Source organism: Crocodylus porosus, unplaced genomic scaffold (genome assembly GCF_001723895.1).
Source record: "Crocodylus porosus isolate Cpor-Errol unplaced genomic scaffold, CroPor_comp1, whole genome shotgun sequence".
In the NCBI taxonomy this organism is placed as follows: Eukaryota; Metazoa; Chordata; order Crocodylia; family Crocodylidae; genus Crocodylus; species Crocodylus porosus.
Genome location: NW_017728915.1, coordinates 18,581,293 through 18,603,345, shown reverse-complemented (window position 1 = coordinate 18,603,345; position 22,053 = coordinate 18,581,293). Strand labels below are relative to the sequence as shown.

Genomic DNA, 22,053 nt, shown 5'->3' with positions numbered 1-22,053 from the left:
GCACTGAAAAAAAACAAATTTAAGTGAAACAACAAGGGAAGACAGAATGAAAAGGCAGGGATAGTGATAAAAGCAATTAAAAGGTTAAGAAAAAAAGTAAGAAGGGGTAAAAGGTAGAGTACATTCGGTCAGGAGCAGTTTATGTGAGATTTCACGGTAGTTTCATTAAAAAGTCAAGAAGACAGAAACTAAAACAAACAAACAAACATTTATATAATGTTCTTCACAGGTAATATCTAATTTTTCAGTGTTGATTACGAAATAAAAAGAACAGTTTTAAGAGAACATATAAAAATGAGAGAGAGAAAGGATTTCAAACAGAACAGCATGAAGTATAAAAGCAACCTCTCTGAAGAAAATCATAAGAATTTAACAAAAAGGTAAATCAAAAGTTTTGAAGAGCAACAAACTAATTGTTAAAGTATGTAAATTACTTGGTACTACCATTAAATGCAGTTGGAAGTTAAAAAATGTAAAATGTTAAGCTTATTAGTATGTACAAACAATGCATGAATGAATGAATGAATTTATGGCCTTCAGTCTTACAAGAGGCTGAAGTCATTTATACATATAAATGAATGAATTAATTTTCAAGAATGATCAGCATTCTTATCACCTTCCTGCATTCTAAAGCTGGCTTATCATTCTGGTGATTAATTCTTCATCTAACAATCTATCATTTTAGTCACTGTTTTACAATTTAAGGACCAGAGTTTAAATTAGGCATTCAGGGGAGTGCCAGATGCTGAACATCTCTCAAAATGTTACTACTTTATCCAAATGCCTGAAGGAAATGAACTTACGAATATCTGGCCAGACAGCCAACAGAGAAATACATTATTTATACAGATACGCCATGGCCAAATCCACATTGTTTTGAGCCACCCTCCCAGCCCCCATCTTTTTCGTAGCCTCTAGTCCCTGCTTCCCCAACAGTCAACTCTAGGCAGTTATTCAGAAACAGAGTATGGGAAAATGAAAGTACCTTATTAGTTCATAAAATAGCCCCTAACTTTAATTAAAAAACCAAAAACACAACAACAGTAAATGCATCCAAATTAAGATTCACTAGAAAATATTGTTTTAGAAATTCACCCTAACAGGGATTTAGGCTTCAATTCTGGGCACCTATTCATGTTTGCACATCTACTCATCCACCACACACACATGATTATCTTTAAAACTTTTGAGTAGCCAGGGCTTTGGGCTACAGTGGTGCAAGAATGTATAAAATTCAGGTCCAAAACAGTCACTTTCAAAAAGAAACTTGTATTGCACACACAACACTAGTTTGACTGCAGTACCTTAAATAGCTAAGTATCAAGTAGCTTAAGAAGAGCAAGGAACCTCACCAAAATCTGCAAACACTGATTGTCCAATAATCATCATATCTTCAGGTTTTTTCTTTGTTTTAGTGACTTCGGAGAAGTTCCCATCCTGTCAAATATAATAAACATACGCTATGAAAAGCTACATTAATGGAGTATAAACAACCCCATGAAAGTTTACACTGTGAACTGGAGATAAGAAGCGACTTAAAAAAATAGAGTAGTTGATAAAATGCAACTTTAAACAAAGCAACACTATTATTTGGACACTCTGGGCCTTCTAAACAGTTGTGTGCACACCTCCCCCCCACAATCTCAATGAAATCAGACTTAATTCATGAATAAGAGACCACATATTTGGAGTTGCTTGTAGGAAAAGAATTATTTTACTGGTAAAATTGTATATACCAAGGTGAAGCTTCTAGTTTAATGAAGCTGCTTTAGTGAGGCAGAAGTTACCATTCAGAATATTCTTATTATATTATACCACCAACCAGGGCTTGTTTCATTCCCATGCATCACATGAAATTATGATACGTTATATGAAACATGATCCAGTGGAATGGCAAATATCTTTCCCATCATACTGAAACAAAGTGCAGAAACTAGCTATACCACAGGCCCCAGATGCTGAGCAAGTGTTTAAAAGGCAAGTTTCTTTAACCAACTAAAAAGACTAGAGGCCCAAACACTTCAATCCGATCACTGAGAATTCTGAACGCGCGTGCTTATCCATTAACTCAGAGTTCTCTGTCATAAACCGTTTCTAGATTGTATTATCACTTATTTGTGCATTTGTGTGGTTTACTTTTCTTTGTATTTTTCTTTTGTTTATAAATAAAATAGGAGGTAACTTAGTAAATTGCCATATGGTTTTTAATTTTCTTAGAACAGCATCTTTCCTGAGTGGTATTTCATGTTTATACAGTATTCTAACATACCATTTTTCTGTATTTCTGACAGAAGCACCTGTTCAGCAGAGGTAGTTACAACTCTGCAGATATGTTTGTATTCTTTCCATGTTGACCAGTACGTTTTATTACATATGCAAATTTAAATTTAAATTTTAGAGATTACTTATGTCAAACAGCAAAAATTATTTTTTACTGATGTTGTCACTAAAAAACCTGCAGTTAGGTCTCAGATTATGCAAGTAAGTGCATGGTATAAGTGGCAAAGAAACTAAATTATTGTAGTTAAAGTAAAATCCATTGTCATGCACTTTCTTCACTAGCATGCCTCTCCATTTCCTACAGCTAGTTACCGTTTCAGCAATGTACAAGTACATGAAACTCATCATTCTATAACAAATGTTTCATATAAACAACATTCTGAGCACTGAGCACCCTTCAGACCTCTTAACAGCTTTTTTCCTGTGCTCCCGCCCCAGTCAGCCTCTTAAGTTGGCTTTCTCCACCTAAGATACGGTTCTTCTTTTTCTGCAGGTGCTGTCAGGTTCCCTAGTATTTTCCGGTGACACTCACTGCCTCTCGAGCTGCTGCTGACAGATTCATGTGTTGGATTGAAGATGTGACTCGTGCGATTTTAAATATTTTATATGGGATTTTAAGAAGGCTATAAAAAGCCATTTCTATTTATATTTATTACCCAAAGAATTTATGACACTGACTTGCTTTTTAATAACTGTTGTTAATTTTCTTGGGAGGTGGTATCTATTAGGGCTGTGCGAAACGGCTGTGTTTCAATTTGGTTTTGGATTAGGCCATTTCGGAGGACAGCAATTTGTTTCAGTGTTTCAGATCATGGTCCTGTTTCGTTTTGGTTGAATCTGTTTCAAATGGGCTGTAAGGCAAGCTTCGCCCTACCCAGCTGGGCGGGGCTTGGGGCTGCTGTAGGGAGCAGGATAGGGCCGTGGGTGGGACATGCAGGTGAGGAGATGCCGGTATAGATCTCTGATCCCTGTCACACTGGGTTGTAGGGCGGGGAAGCAGTGCAGAGTGGTGAGCAAGCCCGCTGTTCCCTGCTGCGCGACTTGGCTCCCCAGGGAGCAGAGATCTGCACTGGGGTCTCCTCGGCACCACTGCCAGCCCCATGCAGCCCCATATCTCTGCTCCTCAGACAGCAGGGACCAGCACTGCCCCACTGCATGACCTGGTTCTGCAGGGAGCAGGGATCTGAGGCTACACAGAGCAGGCAGTGGTGGCAAGGAGACCCCAGCGCAGATCTCTGCTTCCCAAAGAGCCAATTTGCACAGAAGGACAGTGCTGGTTACTGCCGGGAGACCTGGCTCTGCAGGGAGCAGAGATCCGGGACTGCACAGGGTGGGCAGGAGTGGCGAGGAGACCCCAGCATGGATCTCTGCTTCCTGAGAAGCCAAGTTGCACAGCAGGGCAACAGCATGCAGCTGTTTACCTGCAAGCCTGGCTCCGAAATGCTGAAATGTTCCGAAACATTTCCAAAATGTTTCGGATGCCTTGTTTAGTTTTGGAGATGTTTCTGGGTCTTCCATTTCGATTCAGATTTGGCATTTTGTGCACTAAAATGGCCCAAAACACCTCCGAAACGAAATGGCTTCTTAAATTTCACACAGCCCTAGTATCTATTGTGCTAGCTTTATAAGGAAGATCAGAGCTAGGTTATATCTCAAATATTACTTTGCATATTTTGGAGTGATGCATATTTTTCTAGCTCATTCCTTTTAAAGTTAGTAAGATGTAGTTCCATTGATGAGGGCTGTGTGTCACCTTTGTTACCCAAAGAATAGAAAACAGAAACATATTTCAGGTTAAAGAAGAAAATTGATTTTACTGTTTCAGGCAATATGTATATTTTTGGACATTTCTAAAACTACTAAGACAAAAACACAGATTTGAGCTTGAATCTAAGTTTTTAACAATATTGATACAAAAGGTTCTAGTTTATCAAGTGACACCTAGAGCTGTTTTAAAAGGTACTTGACACAAACTTGTATGGTTTGTGCTCATTAAAAGATATTTTAACATATATAATAATTTAACTCCAAATATCCCCTTACTCTCAAGCCTTCCCAAAGTCGAGGAAGAGTAACTAGTTAACTTATGGCAAAGATTTGAATAAAAACCTTATTTATCAGTTTTAAATATATATTAGATGTGAGAAATATTCCCATTTCCGAATTATCTTAATGCCAAACAATCGTTTGCTGCACTACAGAATGTATTATTTAACATAGATGGTATGTTTTACTCTTCCTGAGTCATCCACAATGGATGTTCGTTTGGTCAGGTTGGGACAGGATTTCATTTCTGCTTAACTTAAATACAGCCTATTTCTTGTTCAAAGTTTTCCAGTCTGTAAATTATTCAAGTTCATAAATGAATCAGAAGTGGCTACTCTACGAATAAAATTGAGAACCAATGCCTTGCTTGACTGAATCTTACCAGGAAAACCATGGAGTGTTCTTTCAAACAAAAATGAATGTATTACACAAAACAGAATCTAGTGTGCAGAAACTATGATAGGCATATAGATCTCTGTTGGAAATCAAGTAACTATTACAATTTTTTTTATGCACTGATATGTAGTCATAAACTTTCAAGAAAAAAATCCCTTATTTTTACAGCTATCAAATATCTGTGTGTGTTTTTCAGTCTACATAAGGAAAAAAAAATATTAACAAACAAAGATGCAGTTGTGGATAGTCACATGGCTGCAGATGTGGTTAGGAAGTTTTCCTTGTCTGCTTAGATCTGCTGCAGCAGCTGTACAGGGAACTGTTCCAACTGCTGGCTGAAGTGCGAGGACCAGAGTTATGGCTGGTACTGAAGCCATGTTTGGATTCTTATGGACCCTGGAAAAATAAGCGCAGCCTTACAGCAGCCCTTCCCACCTACCCCTTAGAAGGAGAGCCCAGGGAGAGATTCCAGAATATGAGGTCTATGCTATCAAAGAATTTGATCACCAGGGATTCTGGCCTTTTCTGTTTAAAAATCCTAAATTATCTGATGGAAAATACAGATTTTGGGGGCTTCAATGATGAAAATATCTATATCTATCTCAGCATACTGGAGCAGTTCATCACCCCAAAGCAGCAGTGGGGACAGCCACATCTGAACCCACTTCCTAGTGAGAGAAGGGGTCAGGGGGAGCACTGATTTTTCCGTGATAAAAAACCCCCAAATCAAATGCCAAAATATACAGGTATTTAGAATTTATTTTATTATAATGATTGAGGCACTAAGGGACTTTCAGATTTTAGAATTGTAAATATCAATAAAACATTGTGTTCAACTGAGATATATATATATATGAACACGAATATGAACATGAATATATAGATAGATAAATAGATCAATTATTATAATAAAATAAATTTGAAACACCTACATATTTTGGCATTTGATTTTGGGTTGTTTTAATCATGGAAAAAAAAAGTCAGAGCTCCGCCTGACCCCTTCACTCACTAGGAAATGGGTCCAGCTGTGGCTGTCCCCACTGCTGCTTTGGGGCAATAAGCAGCCTCAATATGCCAGTGCCCTACCCCTGTCCATCCCAATACCCCTTTTTCCTGATCCACTGTCCCCCAGGGCAGGGGTACTTAATCAGAAGTAAAGTCATAGACGATATGGTGAGGGGGGGAGAAGGGGACACATTTCTCCCTGGATTTCTATTCCACAGCAGGCATAGGGCTTCAGCCTGGCACAGGCAGGAGCCGAATCTGTAGCTCAGAGGGTGTGACCCAGCACTGGAGGGCATAGCAGGGCAGTGAGATGTACTGCTGCCACCACCTCGACCCCTGTGCCAACCATACTGCCAGCAGTGCAAGGAGTAATGGATGGGGTGGGGGCACATTAAACTTACCTCCTCCCTTTCTCAGCTACTTGCACACTGGGCTGGCATGGCCTGGCCACTGCCACTTTCCGCCTCAGGCCACTCATGCTATCCCCTACCCCACCATCCCTTCAAGGTAAAACCACAGCCCAACATGCAAACAGCTGGCAGTGGGAGGAGGTTAAGGACAGTACAGACCCTCCTCATCTGTTACTCTTTACACTGCTGGTGGTGCAGCTGGCACAGGGGTCCTGGCAGTGGCAGCAGCTGCAACAAGTCTTGCTGCTCTGCTTCTTGTGCCAGGCCTTGGTCCTTACGCCTGCTGGCTCACAGAAGCAGCTCCTAGCCATACCAGTCCAGCCAGGCTGCAGCCCTGTGTCCACTGTGGGCACATAGATCTGGGTGAAGGCCATGTGCCCCCTTCCTGCTCCCCTGACAAGTTCCCACTGTCTATTCCCACCCCCACCTACAAGACTTACCTATAGGATTTGCTCTCTATCAGGCTGCCTGGTTGCTACATGCATGTGTGCGTATGCACACATGCATGTGGTAATCCTTGCTTGATTGGCCTCTTCCTGGTCCCTCCAGACCCTTGCAGGCTGGAACTGTCAAGTCTGCAAGGAAAAACCTGTGGTTTCCTGCATTTTTTTCTCCTTTAAAAGAGAATATACATATTTTTCCACAGCAAATAAAATACCTGGATCCCTGTCGGTCACTCAAGTACAGGATTTTATGGTTGTAATGCCCAAATCAAAATAATACATTTTTTCAAGAAATAGTTTCCTACTGTTTTCAGCTATTCATAGACAATCAATCAATATGCTATAAAAAAAAAAAAAAAAATCAAAAGGAGTTAGGCATCTAACCAGCTTTTGCATTTCTAAAGGCCTCATAGAAACATTCAGTTTTTCCTGGGAGTGTTGCTGCTTTCTCAGGAGAAACTGTGAGTATATAGATATAAAGGCTTTTTCTCCCCCAAAGTAAAAATGGCCACTCCAGGAGAAAAATAATTTGGGAATAACCAGGAGTAAATCACTCCTGGAAGAGTTTCTTCTGGGAGCGCAAACATCTGTACATGCTATGGCTTCTCTCAGAAGACAACGTGGTCCTCAAGCATGCGCCATTCTCCCAGAAGAAGAGTGTGTCACTTGCTGGATTGCGCTGCTCCAACAGGGGGGAAAAACACCACCCTTCATAATCTCCATTGTGCTGCAAGGAAGCACAGGCTGACCATGGTCAGCCTGGGTCAGGCAAAACAGGGCTCCCATCTGTTGCCAGGCGGGTTAAGGGAGCCCATAGAGCATGCCAAGATGTGCGAACTGGACCCCACTCAGGCTGCAGTGTCAACACTGCAAGCTTTCTACTTGCCAGGACCTCAGAATTCAAATGTCCATACATGTGGCCCTAGGTAAGAATACTACCAGAACAAACCTGGAAGAATTCCTCCAAATTATTTGAATGTGTGCATCTAATCTAAAAATCCTGTGGCTGCCCAGCTGCATCTTTAAGAAACTAAATAAATTTGAAATTCTGTTCCATAATAAATCAGAAATAATTCATTGCTTCATTAACTTTGATACTTAAGTTAATCAAAACCTGTTCAGCATTTTAAACTATTTTTCCTTTAAATAACTTTTTTCAACCAAAAATAAATAGTTTTTGTTATTTTAAATTTGATTCCACATTCTGTTCAAGTACATCTAGACACAAAAGCGCCCAATAAAAACCGCCCCTAATAAATAAGAAAAGTGTCATTCACCATTTTCTACCATAATAAAAAGATAAAAATTAAGGAACCGAGAACACATTCATTAGCTTAAATAATGACTTACAAGAAATGCATGTAACAATCTTGCTAATTTTCGTTAGCAAGAAAAAATATTGTAGGATTTAGTGTAAGGCTGCATTTGGTTGCAAATCAACATATTTTAATAGAGTTGTTGATCCAACGGCTGTTCCAATTATACAGGTGGCCCAATTCAAAGCTTTAAAAAGCAGCTCCTGTTACTTATTTAATTCAGGATCTAACAAGATGATTTTAAAACACTTTGATATAAATCAGTTAAGCCTCACTGACTGTTTTAAAGGTTATAACAATTCATATCTGAATATGATTAATACAAAAAAAAAGAAAAAAGATAAAACTGCAAAGGAAGTTAAGCCACCTCTTTAGCTCAGAAACGTACTCCAATAGCAACCACTCTAATGAAATTCCTCAGTATTTCGTTGTTCTGACATCTTTACAGCAATTTACAATGCTGGATCATGACCAGGTTACGACCAGGTTGATTGCCAATAGAACAGCTTTTTGCTTCCATGCTCCCAACCGCCCAGAATTCCTCCAAGACCTTTGTATAGCCAGCAACAGTAAGAACATTTTTATAGCAACGATTATATTTTATTTTAAGTCTATTCAAGCTTCCCCATAATGTTTTATATTAATTATTAAAAGCTCATTTGGAAGAAGTCATTCTTTGACATGCAGACCAATTGAAAGTAAATGGTCAAAAATGGCATGAACTAAAAAAAAAAAAAGAGAGAGATTATATACTTGTAGCTTGGGGGTTTTTTTTGTTTTTTTTTTTTTTTTTTACAGTATTTTGAACTATTACAATATTTACTTGAGAGATTCATATCAATAATTTAGACACGATCTAAAAGGAAAAGTGGGCTTTCTCTATCACCCATAAAAGTATTTTATTCTTATCCTAATTTTTTCACCCATGTTTAAATCAAACTAAAAATATCTAAGCTTCGGGCAATGAAGAAAAAAATACTCCTCTGAACAGCTTTTTCTTCATAAACCATCATGCTGTCAAATTAAGTGACAGTCACCCCTTACAACAGCTGACAACACCACAGGAGCCCTGTTAACATGCGCATTAGGGCAGACTGATTAACTTAATTGGCAGTCATGCTAAAAACCTGCATAGGATCTGATGTTGAGTGAATCATCTCCTCCAGCGATATTCAGCAGTTTGAATACAACAGTGCAACTGCACACCCTAAATGTCACCTCTGTTTATTCTTTAAACTTGCATCATCAGGTTACCTCTTCACTTTATGTTTCTTTAATCTGTCTATTTTAAGGTCACATGTTGGCTTTATGTTTCTCCTTACCTTGTTCACCCACATCTCAAACTGAATTTTGTTGGAGTCTGATAATGTAGTAAGGAACAAATCTGAAATGATAAAATATAACAATTTTTTAAATATGTGATTATACACATGCCCGCAAGTAGAATACCTATTAGCATAACTGGATTTAAAATGCATAGATTTGAGTACATAAATACATTTTGATTGCACAAATTAGCATTAATCAAAACAATGTAAAACGAAAACTATTCTTCTCCCTTGTTCTCTACCTAGATATACAACCACAAACATTCTTGCCTTACTATAAGAGAACACCCTTAACAAACAGGCAAATCCTTTACATGAAATGTAAGTGATTATGTCAGCATAATGACAAATGCATTTAGTGCATAAAAATGCAAGACTTGAAAATGATGATTCACTTCATCTGAATGTTAAACCTCTGCTAATCTTCCTGCATTTTAAGTTGAAAGTCAACTAATATCAGAAATCATAATGCTTTGTCAAAAGGCCTCTTTTTCTTTTTAAAGATATTATGTTGCTTAGAAAAGAGAATTACAACTTAGCAAAGTTTAATTTTGTCTATGGAAAAGAGTTTATATGCAGGTACTGGACATGACTTAATATGAAATCAGAAAGCATTAAACTTGCAAAAGTCCAGAAAAGCAAAGAGAATCAGAGTTGTTGTGAGCTTCAAGGATATTGGTTGTAGCCGTGTTGGTCTAAAGGCATTGGAAGATACAACTCTTGGGGTAGAGGTGATATCATTTACTAGACAAGCTAGATAGTTGTAGTATGTTTTCTTTATTTGCAAGCTTTTGGGCCCAAACATCCTTTGTCATGCAAAGGAGAATTCAAAGATTGTAAAATTTCTCCCAGGTAGAAATGAAATGCATTGCATAGGAGAACAAAAAGATGGTATGGATTTCTCCTGTGTAGGAAAGTTCATTTGTAAAAAAGCTGCTCTGAGTATGCAAATTAGATTCAAACAAAGGCTGGAACTGGTTGTTTACCTCAAGGTCCAATGGCAGGAAAGATGCTTAATTTTGCTTCTTCCTTCTTAAGTTGTGAATTTTTCATTTCAAAATGGCCAATTACAATATCTTCCATGTTTCAGGGACATTGGTTGTAGCTGCGTTGGTCTAAAGCAACGGTGGGCAAACTGGCTGATTCCATTTCCCAGCCACCCCTGCAACATGGCCAGGGCCGGTATCCATGGAGATCAGCCACAGCCATGCTGGCAGTGTGCGCAGCACAGCAGGTGAGAGGGCTGCCCTGGAGCCAGTGAGATCCTGTGATGGGGACAGCTTGCTCTGAAGCCAGGGCACAGTCATGATCTGTAGCCTGCATGCTCTGGGCAGGGGTGCACAAGCAGAGGATCACGGCTCTGCCCCGGTTCCTTGCAGCAGTGGCAGCTGCAATGGTCTGGAGCAGGGGCACAGCTGTGATCCCTTGCTTGTATGCTCCTGCCCAGAGCATGCAGGCTACAGATTGAAGCTCTACCCTGACTCCGGAGCAAGCTGCCCTCATCTTAAAGCACCTCTGGAGCAGCCCCATGACCTGTTCTGCCACCCACCCTGCCAGTATGGCTGCAGCTGGTCTCCATGGCAACCACAGCCGTGACCTTTCCCATGCAACTGTGGCTGGGGTCTCCATGGAGACCAGCCCGACCCATGTGCAGGGGCGGCTGGGAAATGGAGACCACTAACAACCAGATCTGGCCCATGGGCCACACTTTGCCAGTCCCTGGTCTAAAGGCATAGGCAGACAAAAATTTTGAGGTAGAAGCAATATCTTTTATTAGACCAAGTTTATAGTTGCAAAACATTTTTTTCTCTTTATTTGCAAGGTTTCAGGCCCAAAACACCCGTAATCAGGCAAAGGCGAATTCAGAGATTGTAACATTTCTCCCACTCTCTCTTACCTTTAACATATACCAAATTAGTCTTCATAACTTGGTTGGCATTTTTTAGTATAGTTAATACTTTTTATTCTAACCAATCAACCAGTTCTCCTTCACCAAAACTGTGCAGCACACGTGAAAGTGTTATACCACTGCTATTGGTAAAGGTTTTGGTGCATATGTTTCAGGACTCTATTCCCAATACTGCGACAAAATGGGATAACTGCCAACACAAACAGTTCAATTGCTACTATGAGGCTGAAAAGCTACAGGGTGGAGCCAAACAAAACCATTTGTTATAAATGGGTTAAAGTAACTCTGTTGCTATTTTTGTAATAACAGTCACATAGATAAAGTTAGATTAAAAGGTCAGATTTATAAATTATGAATTATATCTACGGATGCTATTTAGTTCTGTATTTTTTAATTTAAGTTATATATTTGTTCATTTTTAAAGTACCCCAAGATTTTCACATTTAAAACAGTAACAGAATAATTTTAAAATACGTAATGAAATAGTTTAGTTCTGCATTGAAAAAATTACTATATCAACTTTAATAACATTATAAGATTAAACCACAATCTCTTGAACCTTTTTTGGTTTAAAAAGGAGAAAAGTGCTGCTGGGTGGATATATAGAGCAAATGACCGATGGTCAATAAACAGAGATAGCAAAGATGGAGCACCTTTACTAAAGTTCTTAGAAATTATACTAACAGTACTGAGAATTTAAGTGTAATAAAAGTTACATATCTCTCTTCCTTTGAGTCTTTTATAAGTGCCTTTTAAAGCATCATTGCCTTATTAACAAACCACATACTTCCACTATCTATAATTGTATTTTTTTTTTTTTAGAAACAAAAGGAAAATTATGAATCTGTAAAAGCCTTATGAATACAATTTTAAGAATACACTCACTAGCATGAAAATTAAGGATCTACTTAATTTGTGGTTGACGCCTCCAGAAGGACATGAAAATCTCTTTCACAAAATTAAAGTCAAACACTTAGATTTTTGATAAACAAACACAAATGTCCCTTACACCATTTCATATTTTAATATATCAGCATAACAGAAACTATTCAGAGAAAACAGAACTGATAGGGAGGATCAATACCAGTCTCCACACTTGTAGAAGTTTGGATTTAAAAAATCTCATTAAGCAAAAAAGTCAATAGGAATTTAGAAGCACCATTTCTATCTTATTTAAAGCACAACAGAGGCTGCATATACACATGGAAGTAATCCATAAGAATTCTCCAGGTTTGTTTCCCTGGTAAAGCCACTTACTCAGAGCTGTATACACAGACATTTGAATTCTGAGGCCTTGGAAGAATAGAGAGCTTGTAGTGCTAACACTGTGCACTACAGAACACTATGTAGTATTCATAGTAGTAAAACATGCAAGTTGATATAAAACATCCATCCAACACCATGACTCTTACCCACTGTAGAGTTGGTGAATATTTTTTTGACCTGAAGCTAAACATTACTATGAATAATGCAAGTCTGACTATAAAAATATGCAGAAACAGCATATACAATCAACTATTACATGCTAGAAGCCTGAGCCTTTTAAAAGTACTTTAATGAACTGAGTATTTTAACAAAATAGAATTACAACCAAGTGTTCTGGACTTACCCAATGCAAAAATTGCTTCTTTTGCAAGTTAAAAAGCCCATTACTAGAGGTGCATCGATACATCGGTTCATAACGTATTGGCACCAATAAAAACAAATTTGACATTATCAGCAACCAGATTTTTTTTGGCTGATGTGGCTGATAATGTCATCGCATGCATGCGTGCAGCCCAGCATCCAGCTGGTAAGTCTGTGGAGGAAAAGGGATGGGGGGCAGATCAAGGCCCCCATGGTGAGTGAGGGAGTGGGGCTTGGGGCTGAAGCTGGGACGGGGCAGGCACTGCCTAGCCCAGGCAGGGCAGAGTGTGGGATGGAGCCATGAGTGAGCCCTGGGGGAGGCACAGAGAGGCAGCTGCCCCCTGAATCTGTGCATGGGGTGAGGGCAGGTTGCCACTGAAAGCTGGGGCCAGGAGTGGCGCCGGGTTCTTCCCAGCAGTGAGGTGAGGCTGGGCGTGGGAGGACAGGAGCAGTACTGGGATAGGGGACTACAAGGCTGTGGCCACCCCAGAATTTGTTGTAGGCCCCCACAACACTGCCCTCTCAGCACCACTGCTACCCACCCCAAGCTCAGCCCTGCACCCTGCAAGAAAGAGCCTGGGGCCACTCCTGGCCCCAGCTTACAGCAGAAGCCCACCCTTGCCCCATGCACAGATGCGGGGGGCACATGCCCCTTGGTGCCTCTCCCAGGGTACGCCAGTAAACCAGTTCATCCAGAAAATCCCTGCACAGGCTGCTTGTGGCTCTATCCCCTGCCCTGCTCTGGCTGGGCAGTGCTTGCCTCTCCCCCAGGCCCAAGCCCCACTCCCTCCCTCACCGCGAGGGCCTTGATCTGTCGTCTCCCCTCTGGCCCTTTCCACTCCCTCAGCCCCCAAGACTTATCAGCCTGATGCTGCTCTCCAAGCAGCAATGAGATTATTAATGAGCCATATCAGCCAATACCAATTGGCCCCAAAAATCTTTATCTGTGCACTCCTACCCATTACTCAATTATATTCATAATTTAGGTATAATCCCTTTCATCTCACAAACTGTTGCCTACTTAAGTTTTATGGTATTAACTCAATATTCCATTTGAAAATCACTGTATTTATTTCTATATGGCCTGTTCATTTAATTGATATTAAAAATACTGTCTTCACATGGTTCATCCTGTTTCTGAATATTTTATTTTTCTAGGATTGTTCTAGAATAGATTGGGCTTCATCAGGGTTGCTCAAGTGCTAGTGATATTGCTTGCTTTAATAAGTGTAATTTACTGTGTGTATTCTTGAAGGTTGGCATTTTCTAATGGCTTGTAATGAATGGCAATAGATTTGCAGAAAGCCAGTTTTTTTCTTATATAAAAATCAATAAAGAACTTCAAAAATTTCAGCCTGGTGCACAGTAAATCAGTTATGTTATACATCACTCAAAATATTTCAGAATAGGAATAGAGGTTCAGCAGTGTGACTAATACTGGGAACCACTATACTACAAGAAAACAAACTAATAACACAAAGGAGTTTAAACGTAAAATTCAGGAGGATGGCATCAGAATCAGAAGTAGCTCAAAAATAAATCAACTGCTGAAAACACTAAATAGCAAAATAATACAATAGTTGGGATGTCACCCAGCTTAATAATAAAAACAAAGAACACATATTAAGCTACCCAGTGTGTGGGAGGAATAAATTAAGAGATTAAACATGAGTCAAACTATGAAGAGCTAATGAAAAGATGATAATTTAAACGTTTAAAATGTTTTCTATATTAAATAAAAGTGCAGAGGTGCTTACAGTTTTACAATCTTCATTCAGTTATACTACACTAGGTTTCTGAGAGTGGCCTTGTGACCTTTTGGAATCAGCAAGAATCTTGGAGTAAAGTTTTCAAATAAGGCAGTCTAAAACTATTTCTGTATGGTTTAAACCAGGGTCTCAACCTCATCTTACTTGTGTAGGGCTGGTATGTAAGCTGGACAGGGCCCACAGATTCCCCAACCCCAACCCCAAACCCAACCCTTTTTCCTTCCCTTTCCCCAGCATACCTGATCCAGCAGCCACTCCAGCTGCTCTGGGACCTATGCTGCATGGGGTATGTGGACTTATATGCAGGGTGGCTAGAATGGGCTCCATGTGCAGCACAGTCCAGCTACAGTAGCTGCCACACTGCATGTGTGGCCACCTTGGCAACCCCAGGATCCCCAGGTGGGCTGGGGGATCCATACTGCAAATAGTGCTTGAAAGTGCCATGTGCAGAGAGGGTCTTGGAGTGGCTGGCACAAGCGTCATGTGCAGTGGCACAGTCCAGCTGGGGTGGCTATTGCACATAGCATGGCAGCTACTTCAACTGGAGCAGGCAGCACATGACACCTATCCAGCTCATTCTGGAAAATGAGCTACACAGCATGGGTATCCATCCAGTTGAAGTGGCCACCAGATCAGGTATGCGGGGGAACGGATGGGGACAGAAGAGGATCTCTGGGTGGGATCCAGCCTGCAGACCTGCCCCAAGGGTGCAAGTCATTCCCTGGGTGGGTCTGATCAGACCTAGGGGCAGCACTAGGGGTCAGATGACGGGGCTCTGCAGGACGGATCCAGCCTTTGAGCCATAAGTTTAACACCCTTGATTTATACAGAGATTGAGATACAGGAGAAAAACAATGGCCCACAATGCAGCTAGGTCACAAGCACCTAGCCCACTACTCTAAAAGGCTGAGCTCCACTGGTTTTTATATTTTTTTCCAAAGCTCTGTCATTAGAATTATGCTGGTAAGGGACATGGAAAAAAAAACAACCAACATCCTACATTTGATGTTGTTCTACCAGCGAAATTCCTGGGACAGACCATGCCTTGTTGGCAGTTTTCTGCTCTCTGGTAAAGCTCATATAGCTCTGGCAGAAAAAAAAAGAGTCCAATGAGCTGTATCCACAGTGGGGTTTGAGCTGCCTTAGCACTGCTGCTATGTGGTAGCAGCATGGTGGTTTATGACTTTGACATTTGGAAGGTGCCCCCTGTAAAAATAGGACAGGGGTTTTTTTTCCATTTTTTTTTTTTTGACAGCTAACAAACTTTAAATTTCTGCAAATTCTGATAGCACCATCAGGACTAAAAATGCTTCACGTGAACTGGGCTCAGCCCAGAGACCTGTGTCTAACATATCTAGTATATAAAGTTTAAACTATCATATTCTCTCTCAAAAAATGAGTTCAAGCTTTGAAGCCAATGAAAAGGAGCTAATGAAAAGGATAAACAAATCTCCTTTATGCAGTAGACAAACAGTATATGAAACATACAACAGTACAACATAATGCAGTCTCTTAGGATACTAACTTAGGTAATATTCATATTTGCAGACTTGGAACTTTTTCTCCAGGTTGTAAGGGAGAAAAAGAAAAGGAACCTACATGGCCACCAGCTTAAATATTCTACCTACCCAGACACTCATCTCTAGTAATGACACATTTACTATGGATATGTATTGGGAATGACAATCTTAACTCAATATACAACTAATCAATCACATATTTCTTTTATCCTCTTTCCAAGAAGAATTAGTAGAGGCCAGCAACTTTTCTCCCCCTGCTGCACTGAAATTTTGTACAACTGTGATTTTTCTTTATGGACAGAAAGCTATGACTATGAGGAAGTCACAGAACTGTGTTTATCTTAAATAGTCTGGCACTATTATTTTTATTAATAGTGAAGTAGATGGGTTGGTGGATGACAGGAGACTAGAGGGAGTGTGGACAGAACATGTGAGTCTCCAATATTTGTGTTACAAACTGGTATTTTTATTAAGACTACATGGGTTATTCAGACATATACATATAACCCAAGATTTAAACTAAAAAAACCTAATACCTTTAAAATGAAGATGGTTTTGTCTCCCCCCCCTTTAAACATTTTTAACTAAACTTTTTCAAATTTACTATTAGGTAAGTATAACACAAATCCCAAGGAAAAGTTTGCCATCAGCAGCCACGTTTTCTAGGCCGACCCATGTCTTAAGGCTGTCAGTTTTGCTACAATTTGTGTCTAGCAGTAAGCAAATAGCACTGCATGTTCATATTTCACCTTAAAAAGCAATACCTCAAAGTATTTAGTACTGGTTAAGATACTCTGCTCAAATACTGATAGTCATCCATCATTTGTATTTGTATCCCATGTTGGATTATAAACATTGCCACTTTGTTTCTACTGCCATCAAAACTATTTGCAGTATTCAGAAGTGACATTTGTGGCACTACGTATGGTCTAGTGAAATCCTATTTTTTTGAGGCAGGAAAACAAAGCAAAACAATGCCAGACCCGTGAGATCTGCTGAAATGTAAAATGTATTTTCTATATCCTAATCCCAGTATTTTTTCAAATGTAGATTTGCTTTTCGTAATTTCCTAAATTTAGTAGGTTTTTTTTTTTTTTTTATTACGTGGCAGCAGGCTTATGCCCAGGTCACTCTTCGAGAAAGTTAGATATTTAGTCCTCTGTGTCTTGAGCTACTTGGAATAACTTATAGCAATGTCACCTAGTATTAGAAAAGGACTCTTTACTAGTGAGTTTCAGCTGTATTTGTTGACTGAAGAAGAACAGTGAGACCCCAGGTGAGGTACTTGTATATTGGGAGGCATATTGAGGCCCCAGTGGTGAGGGAGGGAGTTGGGGCTGGGGCAGGCACTGCACAGCTGGGCGGGCTGCAGGATGGACCCACGAGTGCCTCATCCAGGGGGCAGCTCCCACCACTTCACACCCCCCAGGAGGGCATGGGGAGCGTGTGCCCCTGCATCTGCACATGGGGCAAGGGCGGGTTGAAGCTGGGCTCCTCCTGGTGGGGGACTGGGCTGGGCTGGGCTGGGCTTGGGGTGGGCAGTAGCAGCACAGGGAGGGGGTTAAAACCACCAACAAGATTCACCCTAGCCACCGCTCCCAGCACTGCTGCCACCTGGCTCAAGTGCAACCCCAGCCGCAGCCCCCCTGCCAGGATGAGCCCAGCACCACCCCAACTTCAGCCCGCAGTGGCAGCCTGCCCTCACCCTGTGAGTATATAAAGGGGCACACACTCCCCATACCCTCCCGGGGTGCATGCAGTGGTGGGAGTCATCCCTCCCCCCAGACAAGCTGCTTGTGGCTCCATCCTGTGCCCCGCCCTGGCTGAACAGTGCCTGCTCCTGCCCCAGTCCCACTCCCTCCCTCAATGTAGGGACCTCAATCTCCCCCCACCCCTTACCTCACAACAGATTTACCAGCCAGACCCAGCTACTCTCCACACTGCCAGGCTGAGCTCCTGGTGTGCTGTGCTGTGATTACGTGCATGCATGGGGCATTTATTGGCAACATTATTGACCATATCAACCAAAGAAAGCTGATTGCCGATACTATCGATTTTCCTTATATTGGTGCCAATCCAATATGGGTTTGCATCAGTGTACATCATAAAAAAAAAAAAAACCAGCCCAGTGCAGGAGGAAGTGGGGTGAAAAGGGCAGCCCCAGGGCTGGGGCCAGTGGCTGGGTTTTCCCAGTCCTGGGGCTGTGCAGGAAGAGTGGGCAAAAGTTTCATGCACTTGTTTGACCTAAATTGAATAAGTCTTATACTACATATAACCAGGTTCATCTTATACTGGGTTCTGCAATATTTAGACCAGTTTGTGTCCATGGAACTTCTGTACAGTTACAGGTTTAGAGCGACTGCCAGTGACTGAGACCAAGTCTGTAAGTGTAAGGTTGGCACCAGGACGAGCTAAGTTTAAATCATGAGGCCATTTTGATTTAACCTCCCTGAATGTCTGTACTTAGCTATTAAGCCCTGCCTGTAAGAGTCCTACTTTGTATTAGTAAAAAGACAAGAAGTGATAAGAAAAGGCAACATATACATTCTGCTGCAAGCTAGCTTCAAATTGTCCTTGTTATTTTTTCCTACAGTCTTTTTTTGCATGTTGTTAAAACAGAATCCTATTTATAAGTTGAGTGTTCATTTCACTAATGACTGAATTGACCTTTCTGTTTAAATGTCAAAGGGCTTTATGTGAGAACTGAAACCGTTACCATATCAATACCTTTTTAAAAATGGTATTAAGAGTACCAAATGCATAAATGTTTTGTTAAATTATATCTTAAAACCTAGCATTTAATCTCAGATCACTAACAGATTCAAATTTCCTGACTTAAATATGGGAGCTTCAGCTATTCTGAGACTGTACGAAAATGCAAGATTAGATGCACACAACTCAGTATGAACATTTGCAGGCATAACCTGTGCAAAAATACTTCATTATATGGGAAGGTCAAGTTAAAGGTAAAGGTATGCACATGTAATATGACATTTAACTGGATAAGTAAAAACATCCTTAATTAAAAAAAAAAAAAAAAAAAAAAAGAGTCTTCATGTCTTGTGCTCAATTAAAATATGGACCTCAACCTATTTAAGCAGTTGGATACATAAGCTGCCACAATGAAAAAAATACTTCAAAAATATTATCTTATGTTTGACTAGTACTTCCTACAGTTAACCTTATTGTAAAAGAAACTAGACTATTTGGATTTTAAACTAAAATGGAATCAAAATTTAAAACTCTTTGGAAACCTGACTGTTAACCCATAAACTTAATTTGCCTGAAACTCATTTTATATCAACATTTTTTATACTTACATGTGCAAATGTGTTTATTTACATATTTATATTTTCTATTTTGATATTTACAAATTGTTTGATTTAGCCCATTTAAAAGTTTTTACAATGCATTTCTTCTGCATTGTATGATAACAGCATTAAAGACGGGTAAATATTTTGGAACAAATAATCTAGCAAAAATGTTGCTTTTCTGATTATAACTTCCTTTCAGAAATGTTGCAGCTTTTTCCTTTTTTAAAAAATTAAGAGCCATTTGATTAATAATTTTTGCAAGTAATTTTTGCCTATAGTTTGTTGCAAGCAGTAGTGTAATGGAAAGGAGTGGGTGGGGGGTAACCACCGCACCCTGGGCATTGACCCTTAAGAGGGGGAGAATGAAAACAGCCACTGTGCTGTCAGTAGGGCTGCTGTCAGCAACAACACAGCCCCTAGTACTGCCCTGCATGCCGCTGCTGTCCACAGCACTCAAGCATCCGTTTATGTTTCTTGTTGCAAGTATGTGATATGCAGATTGGAGCAGATCACACGGAATGTTTTCACTATATAGACTGGATTAATAGAAAAATTTTGCAATCAAGGTATGATTGTAAGCAGTCACGATAATTCAACTGCAACCACTTTATTGAGAAAATATTTACTTAAAGTTAAAAATTTGGACAAGAGTTGAGTGCTAAACTCATTTGCTTGTTTTCTTGTAAAGCAAAAGGATCTAACAGGCCAAGCAAATAAACACATATTTTCAGTTAAAGGCTATAGTGAATAATTTCTGAATACCTATTTCAACAGATGTTTCAATATCTAATAACTTTACCACAAGTGCATTAAAGCAGAGGCTGCAGTCATTATAATCATCATAATCAAACATTTAATCCTTTTATAATTTATGATTAAGGATGGCTACAGTAAAACTCGCATAGTAACCCTCAAGCATCGTTTAAACATGCAAGTTTTAAATTAGTTCTCTACAGATAAATTATGTTGCTATGTAAAAAAAAAAAAAAAAAAAAAAAAAAATCTCTCTCTCACAGCATGACAGTCCCCACATACTGGAATTCTCATTCTTTTTAGGAATAAAGCTAGCAATATTGCCAAGAGTAAAAACAAGATGACCCATTATATCAGCAAACTTTTAGAAACTAGTTATGCATTCAGCACTTCAGAAGTAAAATTATATTGTAGAAGATCCAACTTATTTACATTTAATTATTAATTCCCATAAAAGCAGAGTGCTAGCCCAAAATGACCAAAAACATTTGGTTTGGTACTCATTTAAAGGATAGGATGGGTGCTTCTAGAAAGATAAGTTTAAGAATTGGGTCTTCTTCTAATATGGGCTGCAGTTGTTCGAAGATTTTCTGTATAGGTTCCGGGGAAGGATGATACATCATAACCAATGGTGTGAGATTCATGGGGATTTTCTCCTTGGACTGCAGCAAGTCTTCATGTGGTATCCAGGTGGCTCTTTCAAAAGTGTGTTCTTGCTTTCTCTGGAGGAGCGTTCTTGTTGTGCAAAAGCCCTTTTGAAGTTTGCAATGTTGCTATTCTCAGTGCAAATGTGATGGTACTGGAAGGCTCTCTTGGTGTGTGTAGGGCGATTGCTGGTTCTGTGTAGATATGTATGCTATTCTATGGTTTCTTGTATATGGTGGTTTGCATTTTACCATTCTGGATATTGATCCTAGTGTCCAAGAAGGAGATGGTGGTGCTGGAGTATTTGACAGTTTGATGGAAGGGTTATGGTTTATTGAATATGTGATGGAAATCAGAGACTGCAGGTTTTCAGTCCAAAATGATGAAGATGGCATTATATACTTTAGGTATAGCATGGGTTTGATGGTGCAGTTCTTGACTTCTTTCAGGTGGGCCATAAAAAGGTCAGTATTATAACCTGTTTGCCATATGACACCCCCAGGTAGCCTGTCTGCATTTTGCTAGCTACATTCTATCACCAGTTCTACATCCCCCCTACCTGACAATAGGTGTGAACCTATCATCTCCCATTCCCTCTGATCCTCACTGCCACCCATCTGCATTTTCACAAACCTGCATTTTGCATGTTGTGTATTCTTCTGGGTGAAATCAAAGCCAAAACACTAGCAGCATAGGCAGAGGGAGAACACTTTTTGGGAGACTCAATTGTGTGCACACGTGTGCATGCACTCCCCCCCACCTGGGAAAGTCTGTGGGGGAAGGGCCACTTCCCAGCCCCACACTGGCCCCGGCTGCCTCTGCACACTGGTTCTGGTCCCACACCACCTGGGGGGCCCAGAGCCAGGGGCCAGAGCAGGGCCAAGTTTGGCTGTGCCACCAGACCGGAGGGGATGGAGCCCCTGGGACCCCTGCGCTGAGTCGCTGCTCTCCAGGGGGCATGGGAAGGGAGTGGTGGCTCCCCCTGCTGCACATGTCCTGGGGGAGTGTATGGGGCGTGCATTCCTCTGGATCTGCATGGGGGAGGGGAGGGTGCCACTGCGGGCTGGGGTGGAGGCTACACTAGGCTCTTCCCAGCCCCCCTCTCCCCGCTGGGAACAGCTTGGTGAAGCCTTGGCCCGCAGCAGCAGCCTTCCCTGCACCAATCTGGGGGCACACGCCTCCTCCCTGTGCCTCCTGGGGTATAGGTAGCAGAAAGGGCTATGGCTCCCAGACAAGCCACTTGTGCCTCAGGCCCATGTCCCGCTGGCTATGCAGCACCTTCCCCTCCCCTAG

At 40.7% G+C, this 22,053-nt stretch overlaps 1 protein-coding gene across 1 annotated transcript in view; it reads right to left on the bottom strand.

The window, feature by feature from the left end:
• ITFG1 (integrin alpha FG-GAP repeat containing 1) overlaps positions 1 to 22,053 on the bottom strand; it is a 200,017-nt gene that overhangs the window by 144,971 nt on the left and 32,993 nt on the right. Inside the window, exons 7-8 of the mRNA XM_019535776.1 lie at positions 9,219 to 9,280; positions 1,353 to 1,437 (exon numbers count right to left, since the gene is read on the bottom strand). Of these exons, the coding sequence (XP_019391321.1) occupies positions 1,353 to 1,437; positions 9,219 to 9,280 (147 nt within the window). The remainder of the gene's footprint in view (positions 1 to 1,352; positions 1,438 to 9,218; positions 9,281 to 22,053) is intronic.